At 38.2% G+C, this 14,832-nt stretch overlaps 1 protein-coding gene across 1 annotated transcript in view; it reads right to left on the bottom strand.

The window, feature by feature from the left end:
* NECTIN3 (nectin cell adhesion molecule 3) overlaps positions 4,462-14,832 on the bottom strand; it is a 68,040-nt gene continuing 57,669 nt past the window's right edge. The window contains exons 8-9 of the mRNA XM_021401047.1: positions 10,256-10,318; positions 4,462-9,712 (exon numbers count right to left, since the gene is read on the bottom strand). Coding sequence (XP_021256722.1) covers positions 9,536-9,712; positions 10,256-10,318 — 240 coding nt within the window. The 3' untranslated portion in view covers positions 4,462-9,535. The remainder of the gene's footprint in view (positions 9,713-10,255; positions 10,319-14,832) is intronic.

Genomic DNA, 14,832 nt, shown 5'->3' with positions numbered 1-14,832 from the left:
GGGAGGTTTCCCTGACTATAGCAGGGGGTTTGGAACCAGATGGTCTAAAAGGTCCTTTTCAACCCAAACCGTTCCATGATTTGGAAGACAAGCAGAAACTGGTGGCCCTGTGGCAGTGGGAGGAGTCAAAGTCCACCAGATTCAGGGGGAACTCGGATCACAGCAGTGCACTGACAGCACCTATACACAGCTCCCCTGTCCCTGAAACCTACAGGTCTGCGCAGTGCTGGATAACCACTGCTCTTCACTCTACCTATACCATGCAGAATGCCAGCATGGGTAAAAGGGAAAACTCATTTTAGCTCCACATATAACAGTCACAAAGTGACCTTATGAGTTACAGTACAACAGGGTTCTGGTTTGTTTCATTCTATTTAGCTCTCATCCAAAGTCTATTAGAATTACTAGTTCCACATCCCTGTTGTCAGTAAAGCACACAGTATTTATTTCAGACAAAAATAATCAGGCTTTTAAGAACAGCACAAACCACTAACACTATTCACAAATCACCATGCAACAGCACCCTGCGCATACCACAAAACTGTCAGGTAGGAAAATACAGGCAATTACATATCCAGCAACACCTGACTTAAATTTGAGGTGTTCTGTTCAACTAGCAGATTTCAAGGTACTACTAATTGGTAGGATTTCAAGTGCAATAGAAGACCTCTCTACAGGATTTCCTGGTCACTTTGATTTCATCCTGAAGTCTCAGTATTCATACTATGCAACCTCCTCCAAGAAATACAGCATTTCACGTAATTAAAAGCCAGGTTAATTGTTCTGCCAGCCACTAGAAACATGTACAATGCCACCATCTGTAGCAAAAGAACCACACGCAGCTAAGGAAACAAAGTGTTCCCCACAGGTCTGAATGGACTGAAAAAGCAACTCTCCACATTTTTTTTTTTTTATAAGCAACACTACTAGCTGAAGTATAGATGTTGAGTACGAGATTTGATGGGGGTATTCAGTAAGAGATCCGAAAGCCTAAGAAACACTCAGGACAAAGAAGGAGAGGAAGGGTCAAGGAGTTACATCCAATAGCTAGGCATTATCAAAGAGCTCAACTTCAATCCAGAGCAGGAAGGGCAAGGGAGAAAACAGATGTTGCACATAAGATGCACTGAAAAAATAACAATGACTCCAGGAAAGAAAGCTTCCAACTGACAACAAATTCATCATAAAATTAAGTACTACTGTCATACCAAGTACATCTGTATACTGGAAATCAGCAGATCCCTAGCCAGCAGAACTTTCAAGTGTTGAGTCTTTCTGTTAGAGGAGTGAGCACTAAACCACAGCTTCACAGATGAAGTAATGTCAGCTTGTTAAGGTGAATATAAGAGCAATGAGATGTGACAGCAGAGTAACTTATTTTCACGGCCTGAGATATCCTTCCAGTCAAATCTTTAAGTCCTCAAGTACTCCATACGTACCAACAGATTGCAGTATGATATTTTACAAGTACCCACTGAACCCAGCTGTCAACGGTTTATGGGCGTTAGGCCCGATTCCATGACAAAGGGGACGGGGGACCCACGGGCCCACGTCCCGGGGAAAGGGGAAAAGGGTAGGGAGATGGCCCTGAGAGCAAAGAACAGCGGCAACAATCTGAGGAGAAACAAACTAATTTACTAAATAAGATATCGGAATGCAAAACAACACACTATAATACAATATAATTACAACTTAAGCTGATAAATCCAATACAGAGAGAGAGAATGTCCCAAAATCAAGGTAGGCCTTACTCTACTACCGACGATAAGACGGCTGGAGAGTGAGGTGCTGCCAAGACGAGAGACGGCGGAAAAAAGGGATGAGGTCTCGTGATCTGCAAGTTTTTATACTGCGAGCTTTTATCTTTTCCCTACGGCTGGAAAATGGTAACAGAGGAGCAAAGTGCCGTGGGGGATGTAGTAGTCCTTCTCTTCTGAGAACCAGGTACATTCACTACATGATGTTATGATGTGGAGTACCAATAACCGAAAATCATAAAACCATGACACCAGCCAACATTTTCAGAACTCAAGCACTGTTCAAAAACAGAAACAGCCCTCCAGACTTTTCAGCAGCCTATTACCTAAAATAGAATATGAAAGCATTTGAACTCTCTAGCATAGGTGTAGGTAAGTAGTGACCATACATTTTCTACAGTTAAAATAATGTAGGAGTAGACAAAAACATTCAAAGTTGCAGTAAGCACTCTGTAAGACTTGAGGCAGACATAGTGCAATATTCAACAAATCTAATGCAAAAAGTTGCCCGTGTCCTCCAAATTCATTTACAGCTTAGGTCATTCAGCAGCTTTAATTTGCTGCTGTCAAGTCGGACAGCATTTTTCACCAGGTTCATAAATGTTACATTGGTTGAGATCCTAATAGAACTAAGTCTGTTGGACATTAGGATACTTAATTGCTGATATATAACGAATTGTCATCTTTCACCATCCACCATATTTACAAGCTTGTTTGCATTGCCAGTTTCAGGCAGCCCTAGTAAAGTCTGGCAACTGGTGTTTTCTACAATTAGCATTACAAATGTGGTGGAAGCTTCTGTACCAGACTGTACTGAGCTGCTAACTGCTAGAAGCAAATAGTGCTTAGGAACTTTCTCTTTCCTTGTAGGTCAAGACCACAGAACAAAGCGTTGTATTTTCAGAAACTGCAGAATGGATCAACAGCTAAGAGAAAAAGAAAAGCATTTTAAAATGACACTGTTCTGAAGCAGACCATGCTTTCCTCCCCCTTTAATTCTTTCTGAAGCCAACAACTCAGTATTTGTTACCAAATGCTATCATGCTACCATCTGGGGTTGTTTTCCTTGAGAGAAGGTGAGAAGAAAGTGAGGTGGAGTGTGTGTAGAACACTGTTACAAATTGGTTTTTTTTTTAATTAGACTTGTCATACATGAAGAATTGGTCTACAGCCTGACAAACAGTAAGCAGTATCTTCTTCTCAGTCATAACCCTTGGCCCTCAATATGACTTCCTTTCCCACAAACTCCAAATCTGAGTGCTGCATTGATTCAGAGGGCAAAATCCATCCATGCTTTAATCCAATACAGATGACATCAAATTCTTCCAGTAGAGAAGGACAATTGCAGGACACCAGATAGAATTCATTGTATCAGACTGCTGTATCTTATGAACACCTTCCCCTTCCAGCTCAAAACACAACAGTCAAGCAGATACCAGGATTCAGTTGTATACATCTACTAAGGAACACCTTCCTGAAAACTGCAGGTGTCAGTCCTCTAAGAAGCATTAGTTACAGATTCATTATCCAATACAAGCCACTGATAAAAGCAAATGACCAGTTGGATTCCTAAGTCAGTATCATTACTAGAAGTTAGTCTTTGCTACAAAATGTATGACGACTCACTGAAGTGATTCTGTCCTTACGTGGAACACTGGGCAGTGTTCGGAAGACTGTAGTCAGCAGATCAAAGGAAATTATTACTTTCCTCTTTGATATTTGTGAAGCCTCGCTGTGTGCCTTAGTACTCCCAGTACAGCAGGGAGGTGGCCCAACTGGAATGTTTCCCAGGGAGAGCCACAGAGGTCAGGGGCTTGAACATGTGATGCACAGGGAACAGCTGAGGGCCTGGGGCTGTTCAGACAAGAGGTCTGAAGAGAGTGGAAAGCTACCCCGGGGGTGGGTTATAGCAATGACAGATTAAATCTTTACAGAGGTGGCTTTGCATTGTGCGAGAAGCAACAGAGAAGCTACAAGTGAAATTCTCATTAGATTTAAGAAGGAATTTTTTCCACTATCACAGCAGTCAAACACCGGAAGAGGTTGTACAGAGCCTGTAAAACTGTCATCCTTGAAATTGCTCCAAGTTCTACTGGACAAGGCTCTGAGCAACTTGATGCAATTCTGATACCTCCTCTGCCTCAAATGGATAGTTAGACTAGGCTATCACCAGCTATTCCTCCCATTTTAAGTTATTCATATGATTTAAAAACCTGTGAACTTGGTCATTAGGAGGGTTTCTTCCCCCATTTGATTTATTTCTGATTCTAAAAATGCCTTTATGACAACCAGCGCTATCACAGTATTAATAATTAAAACAGATTCTCCTCAACTGCCCATTTTGTTTATTTTTAAAGCTGGAACTTTTCACACAACCATTATCTTCCAGTAACATTTTACAGTAAGAAAAGAATCTTTGAAGCTTCCATCGCATATAGTTACAAAGGTCCAGGAAACTAGATCTGTAGACTAATCGCAAAGACTGTTGCAATATTTTCAGCTGCTGAAGGTACCCCCATTCTGATGCAAAAGACTTTTTTCAGAAGACACTTATTCCTAAGTTCACCCTTGCATCCTAAGGTGTGTGTCACACAACAGCAAATGGAGAGAAGTGGCACTATCAACAGATGTATGATTAAGGAGACATCTATTCTCTGTCTAGACTATTACTATCATTTATTACCAGAAGTCCAGTGAAACAAAATCCAGAATAACGTCCAATTTATTACAAAATGTCACAGCTGAATACATTTGAGACAACTATTAAAGGAAAAATATGAATGAATAACAATATTGACAAAGAACAAATTTGAAACAGGACAGAAATAAATGAAATTTGTTCTCCTTCCAGGATATTTTTTCTTGTTATCTGATATGCAGGATTTGAACACAAGTTTGACTGAGATGCAACAATGCTTCACTTAACAATTAAACAACCATGCATCTTCAGCCTTCACAAAGGCTAAAAGGAAGCCTAGGTTCTTTTGGAGCAACGTCAGATTACTTCCAGGCACATTAGAATTTCATTTATGTTTTTTCCAAGGGTCACAGTTCAGGAAATGGAGCGTTTCCGTTTCTTCTGTCCTAATCAGTGTCACAGTACACACAGTGTTCTCTCAAACAGCAAACAACCAAAAAGCAGGGAGAAGTTATTCTTAAGGAGATGAAAATCACTTGAAAGGATGCAGCTGTGAAGACATCACAATGGTCATAACATTTTTTTATTATTCAGTGTGTCTTCCAACCAACTGTAGAAATTGAACACCACTCAGTAGTTATGCCAGAATCACAGATCTAATGAGCGCATTAGTCGTGACCACTTACCTCACAGCAGCCTTCAGCTTTCTTTAACTGTACAGTCCTATAGAAAGATGTATTTTGACCTAATATTTGTTTCAACTAAAGATGAAAATAATATCAGTAGAGCAATTAGCTGTATGTGTTTGCTTCACATTTTGTGAAGAAAAATGCATTTTAATAATAGCACAACAAATCAGGCAAAAACAAAAAGATGTCTTTGGTAACTTTTTGTCTATATCAGAGATTTAAGTTCAGGAACTAGGCAGAAGATAAAATCACCACTGTTAGTGTACCAAGCATGCAGAGTTAAACAATATATTAAATTGTAATAAACAATGTACTAAGCTGAATTCCATCTCTTATCCCTTGACCAGTTCACTTCAGATACTAACTTTTTGGAATGCCAGCCTTACAGAAAAGCTAGTCTTTTTCTGTGTGTCTGTATAAATATCTGTAAGTTTTCACTCGCACTTAAACAAGTGAGTACTTATTCTGATATTAGAGGCCAACACGTAGGACGAAAGAACAAAAGGCGTGTTCTGTTACCTTATGGGAATACTCGGTAATTAAAACAATTATTTGAAAGGTTTCATGAACACCTCTAATGAAGAGAGTCTGTTCATATTTTAATTATTTACTGATGTGAATCAGAGCAACGAACAAGCTCTTTAATTGAACTGAAACAACCCTCAGAGAGCAAGCGCTACCCAGATGCACAGCAGCCCCCAACAATCACTACTCTCTAGCCTCACTTCATTCTTCCAGTAAGGAGTAGCAGCATCTCAGGTGATAGCCTTATACTGGGCTTTTGACACTTGTGTGGAAGCTCCTATGAGCTTCCTACTTGGTCAGTTATGTGGGTTTTTCCCTCCCATTTTCTTTCCCAGAGACGCAAAATATTATGGTATCTTCAGAAAGTATCAGGTATGCAATTAAGTCCAGATCAACTGTCACCCCAAAGTCAGTGGTTATCATGCACTCGATCAAGAATGATTAAGTGATTTACATGCTTGCACATTATCACACTTACATGTATGCATCAAATACAATTGTTAAATGCACAGATGTATAGAGAATACAAAACTCACTAAATGGACTTGAGGATGAAGGTTGAGTTTTCATGAGTGCTACATGCCTCCTATTAAATAAAACATATGTTGACATAGCATTCCATTTCACATCAATGATATTCACAAGTGGTACTGCTAGAAAAAAGTCCCAAGATTCAACTATGCAACCAGAGAAGAAGAAACATACCATACTGAGGAACTGGCTGCATTCTTAATACCTTAATCTTAAGTCTAAACAACATACGAAAACCTTCTATTTAGTATATTTTTATTTAAGCCATAATCCAAAATACAAACATTTGAATATGTACAAAAATAAGACATTTTCTAGACCTTAAAAAGGCACAAACTTACTTCTAAGTGTGCAATTTCTGTGCAAAATCCTACCTATTATATACTCTTATATTCAGAGAACTCTATGAAAAATCTCCACCCCACAACATCTAGTCACAAGACTGCAGGCAACATTTCAGAAAACTTATTCTAAACATCCCTGAATAGATTACAAAAAGTCCTCACAGATAATAACCACAGTAATGTGTTTTCCTGACTACTTTTACCTAAAGCACATCCTAACACACAACTTGCAGAGACTTTCTATAGGGCCGTCCCCCCAGCTCCAGACCCCCCCCACATAACTTGAGCAACACAGGTGGACTACATTTTCCTCACGGATACTCTCACATTTACTATTCTTTTCAAATAAAATTAAAATTTTGTTGATAACATTATTCTCCCCTCCCCCCCACTGTTTCAAACTTTTCATAACAAAATACTTGCAAATAAGAAATGAAGAGTAAGTTCTGAATCCCAGTTTTTTTTTTTTGAAGATCTGTCAACATAATAGGAAGTAATCAGCTACTGAGCATCATATTGACCTAACAGATTTAGTGTAAGCATTACTACAAGTTTTAAACCACCTGTAAGGCATATTCAAATTTTCATATAAAGTTTTACTCAGTGATATTTGTCTAATTATCAGAAGCAAACTGACATTGGAAAACAGTTTGTGGATGCCCAAGACCTTATTCACGTTTCAAATATAGCAGGTTTCAAGTTGAGAACAGTTGTTCAGAATTTAAATGAACATGCTCATTAGTCCATAAGAGCAAGATTTCAGTGGTTTAGAAAAGCTCCCAAACACAATCTTTGCCAACATTTTTCTTTGCCACTCCTTTAGCTATCAACTTAAGCCACATCATATATTAAGGCTGCACCAAAAGCAATGCCTCCTATTTTGTTTTGTTGACCCATGACATCAGAGGCGGATGTTGGTGGTACGGCAGCAGAGGTTGAACCTTCCCACAAATATTCCATTATGTTTTGTTGCCATATGACAGATGGCAGCAGAGGAGCAGCCTGACAAAACAGCATCTGAAATGGAAGTTTGTATGAAGTAGAGGTCACTGAATTCCTCCACGCAGAAAAATGGCACCCACTGACATTCACTGATGATCACTGACATTCAATGATGTTTGTTGAACATTTAATGGACACCAAACAGTGGATGTGTGCACAGTGAGGTGGTGGGTGGTGCATTTCTGCAGCGGCAACAACAACATGAAAGACAAGTCACATTCCAGACAGACATGCACAGCTGTCACACCATGAAATGAAGAGTGCCTCCATTAGCTCATCCATGCTAACTGGCTAATGGTGGTGACTGTGTTGAAAAAATGTTTTGTAGCTGAGAATTTGCTTTCTCAAACAGTGTCTGTCTGAGTTTCCATGGAAATAAATAGGAAACACTACTTTTGGAGCAACCTATGCAAAAGCAAGCTGCTTAACAAGAATGAACATTCAGTTCCAAAACATGAAGCCATCAGCCTCTAGCTGCTACCTGTAACAAACAAGATGTATTTACCTAACCCTATTGTAAATAGTGATGTCATTAACACCAATATAATGGAGATGAATACAAGTTTCAGAAAAGCATTCTGACTGCAGCACACTTAACTATACCTATCAGCTTTCAATTCTATTGCTTCTACAATGGTGAGTCTTTCCTCTGTCTTAAAAAAAATCAAACATGCCTTCAAGAAAAAATACCAATATTACAGAGGCAATATTTAATCTGTTACAACAATTAGTTCAGAAAGAAATAGACATAGTGTTCTGTCTTAAGGTAATCTGACTGAAAATCATTTTTCTGTACTTATGTGCAAGTTTCTCCAAGAAATTTCAGTCAGCATTGTGAAGTATTTTAAGACAGAAAGAATTAAGATGTCCCATGAGCTCATTTTGGCATTAATACAAATACACATTTTTTTTTTTTACTTGCAGAATATTTATTTTACTCTGAAAAAGTTTTTTTTTCCCCCCTCTAAGATCCTGAGCAAGTTTTTTCAACCATTATTGACACTGATAAGATTCTTTCTGGAATAACGTTAGCAATGGAAGCATCAGGACATTGAGCAGTTATTTCTTAGTACTGGCTAAGATTAGAAAATGGTGCTGAAAACTTGAAGACTACTAAAGCTTTCCTTATCTTGCTAAGACACAAGAATGCCTCATGGCAGTAGTTTTACCACAAAGAGCATAAATTTATTGCCAAGCAAGAAGAAACTCTGCAACACTTCACAGAGGACAAAGGCTAAACAGTAATTAGTAGCTAAGATGCACTTAAACATAAGACACTTTCAGATAGTTTTATGTCTACTAACCCACGTCCAGTAAATAAATTTCATGTAGGCCTACCTGAAACTGCAATGAAGTACATTATTTCACACCCAAGATCCAAATAAAAAGGAAGAAAAGCTTCTGATGCAAGGAAACTGCATGTATTTTTACAAGGTGAGAAGACACCTAACATGTTATGAAACAGTAATTTAGTATTTGAGAGGTAGTTTAGTTGCTCATTTGACTCAGAGAGGTAGAGGCAGTGGAAAAATCAGTTGCTAAGGCTAGTCAAGATGGTAATTACCTAAAGTTTTCTAAGATGCAAAGGACTTGATTCACAGCCTGAGGCTACTCATGTCACCAGGGATTCAATTGCCTTGACAGAATTTACCTTATGTAGAAGTTAGTAATTTCAAGATATCCATTTAGAGGGAAAACATTCCCTATGGAATCATACATAACAAGGGCAGCACATTTTGTTGTCTGTCAACTAACTCAACTGTAAATTATACTTCTTAAGCCTATAAAGGATAAATAATAAAGCCAGATGGCTCTCTCCTCTTTTGGCAGGTTGACATTGTGCTGTAACTACTAACATACATACGAAATGCTAGAAACATGTTTAAGTCACAAATTCCACAGGGTTTACTTATACAGAATTGCCATGCAATTTCTTCCCACAGGAAAAAAAGCAATTGTTTTAGAAACTGAAGCCAACAAGACTTATTGGTCCTATGTTCAGTAAGTACGCAAAACCTCACATCTTAAAGTTAGTATCAGTATACATAATCATACATAATGCTCCCTTGGATTGATGTAGACTCTTCCAGGTCCTGAGTTTTGAGGGTGTCTGCTGCTCCAATTTTTGTAGTATGTCTGCTGATAAACAGGGTACATATGCTGAAGACACTGTTGTTCCTGTAGCTCTTCAGCCTCGCAGATAAGTTGTCTTTCATTCACAGCTTTCTAAGCACACACAAGAAGTAAGCAGTTTTATAGTACAGAACTCACAGAACCTAATCTTGTTATTTTAATGAAAATGAAAAGTATATAATCTCCAAAATAATCCTAGAAATCCAGAAGCATAAACTTAAGAACTCCAACCACTGAGACTGCTAGATGACAAAAATGGTAGTTACTAATTAGTTGATTTCAAATTTTCTGTTTCAAAGGGCGTTACAAATTCCAACTCTAATCTAAAACACAGTATTACGAAAGCAACTGTCAAGCACTCCTGTATTCTGTTATGTTTTTTCCCCCTCAGACAAGAACTTGGAAGTTCTAGCGTTTATGCTTTTGAATTAGTCAGCAAAACTAGGACATACAGGATACTGAAGTGATACTGATCCATTCCATTGAGGGGATAGCAGACCCACATACCCAACAGTTACTGACTAGGATGGCCAAATATTTTGTTTTTCCTAGTAGGAAACACATTCATACCCTTAATTTAAGAAACATGATGAAATCAAGGCTTTGATTAAGAATTCAAGCCATCTGAATATTTACCATGTGCTGCAAGTTTCCAATATCTTTCTCTCCATACTGAGTTTGCAAAGCAAGATGTTCTTTCTGAAGAAAAAAAAAACAAGTTATAGGGGAAGCAAGTCCAAATTCAACACTGCAGAACAGATTCATTTTACACAAAAACACTAAATCACATCATTTCTGCAGTTCTGCCCTTCATTATTTGAAGAACAGTGAAGTTCCCAAACTCATCAGCACCACATAGATATTACATTAATAAAGCAGTCTTAAAGCTTACATCAATCTACTGATCAAAGACTTGGACAAGTACTATCCTATCCAAAGGTGTTCTCTGAGATAGTCAATGAAAGCACAATTTCCCTGATAGCAAAGTTATTGCCCTCTGCCCTAGTTGTATCTTATACATTTCATAACACAATTGTTACTGCATGTACTGGGGACTCTGTGTCAGTTTTACATTTTGATACATTTAGCCACAACATACATAGCAAACACAAACATTATCAACAAAGTGAGTGAGCCTGGTTGTGATTTAAGCATACCTGCTAGCTGCCAGAGAACAAAAGTATCAATAAAGTCACACAAGCACTTAAGACAATAAAACAAAGACTTTATTCCTGTCCATTAGAATATTCAATGAGATAAACAACAATGTCTTAAAGACTAAAGATGTAACAATGATAGAAAATACTATTTTATTAAGTTCCTATATGTTCTCAAACTGCTTTTGAAACAGAAGGTGATCATTACTTCTGCTGATACTATATGTAGGATATAATTGTGGCTTATTTGGCGTTACATATTATTATCAACTAAAACCATAATGAAGTACACAAACACTCCATAACAAGCTACGCTTAAAGTCATCTACGCATCTGAAGAAAAATGAGCTAGCTACACTTAGCTTACCTATAGTTAGAGCATATGGTTAACATGCACATATAGAGCAAGTAAAATTTATTGGTATTATCTATAGTTAGAAAACCAGCACTACAGGCTGTGGCATAGCATGCTCTTGAAAACAAGCTAGAAAACTATGATAGGATTGAACTTCCAGAGTTCATCCAGACATTTGGTTAAAGTGCAGTCACCTATACTTTGCCTGAACAGTTAGTGGAGATGCTATTCAAAACAAGCAATTTTCCCACAGTATGCGATCTTACTTCTCTACTCTATTAGCAAGCTCTCTTAATACTTTAAACTCATTTCTGCAAACCTATTTTTTGTCTTAACCAAAGGGCAGAGAAAAGGCTTTTCCATTCTATGTAATGCTTCTTCATTTAGTAGGAGAAAAACACCTGCCCTTCTATATTTCCTCTCAGAATGGTCAACTGTTTTCTTCAGTCAGTACTCATGTTGCTTCAAGCACCAATCATGATAAACAATGCTCAAGTGCCCTGCATAACTTCTGATGCCCTCAGCATTTAGAAGGGAAATTTGCTCACATCTCAGAAGACAGGCTACTATTAGATTCAGCAGCTACGAAAGTAAATAATACCTTTTCACCTGAACAACTCAGCACAGATACAGCAGGAAACAAGAAGCATCTATCTTTTCTGATGTCTCACCCAAACAAGATCTTGCAACTTCTACCATTTGACTCATGATCCAATAGCAGCACTTCTCAAAGAAATTGTTCCACCCACTCCAAGATTTAAACCTTATTCAGTAAAGTTCAAGATGAATATCCATTCTACTCTTGCCTTCATTCTCTTTCTAAAGAATCAACCCTCTACCATCCTCTGGGCTTGTTTTGGAAAAGATAATGATTATGTCTTCTAGCAGTCTTACCATGTGGTGTAAAGACAACAAGCAAAGGGAGATTTCTTCATAGTAGCACAATGAATTAGTCACTGACAACATGTCAAATTTATTCAGAAAACAGACAACTCCGCATCTTATGACTACTTGCTTTAGCCCAAGTCTGTCACTAGTCAATTTCACAGCTTCACCACTGCTTTGCCATCAGCAACCTCAAGGGGACCAACCAGGCAAAAAGCTAAAAAAACATTACTGAAATTTAGAACAGGCTATGAGGCAAGGGCAACCAAACTGTAGCTTGAGGTTATGTAGTCACTGATCTGATGAGAGAGAGACAGAGAAAGAGAGAGAGAGAGAGAGAGAGATGAATGACTTGAAAAGTGAAACTTTATGGACAACCAGAGCACAGTCTTAGTAATTATAGGATTAAATGACAAAAAGAAACAGCTGATGTGGATATGGTGCCTGTTATCTCTACAGGGCAATGGCAACTGCACTGCATTGAGAGCAATAGCTCAGGGTAACAAATAACCATCACATTATGTGCAGCTAATTTCTCTAACAGGGTTCATTTCAAAACAAAATACAAAGAGGCTATATTGTGTACTGTTCATAAAAAAAACTACTTAGTTGGATACAGTTCCCTCTTCACAACTTCAAGTCAAACAGCTCATTGTTTTTAGCACCTGCCTATGAGAGCTGCTCTGAAAGTGATGCCTCCTATGTTATTACGCTGGTTCATGACACCAGAGGTGGGCGTTGATTGCATGGCAGTAGACACTGAACCTTCCCGCCAATATTGCACTACATTTTGTTGCCATGTGACAGATGGCAGCAGAGGGACAGTCCGACATATGACATCAAAGTGCATATGAAGCAAAGGTGTGTCACTGAATTCCTCTATGTGGAAAAAATGGCACTCTGACATTCACTGACACTTGCTGAACATTGATGGACACCGAACAGTGGATGTGAGCACAGTGAGGCAGTGGGTGGTACATCTCAGCAGTAGCAACAGCGGGTTATCTCTGCTGGTGCATATTTTGCTAAGAGTGCCATCCAGGCTCATTGCTAGCAAAAGTACATAGCTAACAATGGTGCCTGTGCTGAAAGAATTTGCTCTATCAAGCAGTGTTACTGTGCTCTGTTGTAGTCTCCATGGCAATAAATAGAGGCACTGTATTCAGAGCAGGCTATGTACATATGTAAGTTGAAGAATATTCCCATGCAGTTAGTAGTTACAGCACTAATCAGCTTAAACACATTAATGTTCACAGAATGTTAGAGTTTGGACTAAGAAAAAGAGTCCAGGTCTGAAAATGCCTTTTTGATTTACCCCTAAACAAATAACCAAAGCACAAGAAACGAGAGGAACAATTTATTCTGAAGAGGACGATACAAGATGCTTCCAAACAAACCACTAAACTAAGACTTGGTTAACTTATTTAGAAAACCTTTTCAAGTGAAACACCACTTTTCACCTCGTGCATTTTTACATACTTACCTTTAATTTGAGAACATGTGGGAGACAGAGTTCTACTATTTTTATAACAAATGCTTACTTGTCCTTTTTCTGTGCTTCACCAAATACACTGCACACATTACATAGAACACATTTGCCTATATATATTCAAGTCCCAAAAAACTCCATTCTTCAATCATCTACAGTTTTAGAATATTACAAGTGGTAGAGAGTATCCAAAAGTTGTTCCATTTTCTTTTTCCTCTTAACTTTAGGTTTACAAAAAGAAGTCCTGTAATGTCCTCCTAAGCAAGCAATTCAATTCTCTATTATTTCCACATTTAGCACAGAATCATAGAATTAGCTAGGTTGGAAAAGACCTACAACATCACCTAGTCCAACCATCCACCTACCACCAATAACCCCACTAAACCATGTCATAAACTGTAGTATCATCACTCCTTAAGTTCTTTTGAGATACTGAACTTATAACCTAATCTGCAAATGTACAGTGAAGTAAGCTGAAAAAGTATCTGATGCTTTCTTCCTCTATTCCTTAGCTATTCTTTTCCACTGTCTTCACAGACCAACTTTTCCTCAAACTTTTGTCAAGTTTCCTGCTTTGTATTTCATATTAATTCTTCTCTCCCACCACTGTAAAGTCATACTTTACTTTTTTAAAATTCAACTCCTAGAATGCAATCCATAGGTCAATTCAAACTATGATTTACCACTTACTAGGAATTGCACTGCTCTTTCATATCAGTACTAAGAACAGGAATTAACCACATAAAAAGTGGTTCTGGGAGGAGAAAAAGCCCACCTGCTCTAGAATTTCTGCCAACAGTGGATTAGACATGATTGAGGCAAACTCAAGAAAGCCAGAACAGAAAGTTCCACTGGGATCATTTATTCAATTAAAATCAGTGATGGAGAAAATACTCTCTAAGGGCATGAAAACACAGCACCCTTGCTAGAGAGACAGGATTTCCACGTGTTACTGCCACGGAACAAGTGACAACTCAGAATCATATTCTGTCAAAGGAAAACAGTGTTGATCTACCCAGCAGTGCTTAGATACAGAAGTACACTACACATCTGGTGCTTTATGCTCTCCTACGTACACTAGTACTCACCTGCTTATCTTCATGTACTTGAGTGTTTCATAAGAGCACTGAATTTTACTCTATGCTCTCTCAAATAGTCCTTTAAAGATCTAAACCAATTATCTCACTAACATCTTCATCCTGCATTCCCCCCCATTCCTTTCTGATTTAGAAATCCCATTATAAAGATGTCCAATCTAATCCCAACAACATTTAGCAATTCTCACTTAAAGGAATCCATCCCATAAATCATAACATTGCCTTCATAC

The sequence above is a fragment of the Numida meleagris genome, chromosome 1 (assembly GCF_002078875.1).
Source record: "Numida meleagris isolate 19003 breed g44 Domestic line chromosome 1, NumMel1.0, whole genome shotgun sequence".
NCBI classification, from domain to species: domain Eukaryota; kingdom Metazoa; phylum Chordata; class Aves; order Galliformes; family Numididae; genus Numida; species Numida meleagris.
This window is presented reverse-complemented; position numbering and strand designations above follow the sequence as displayed.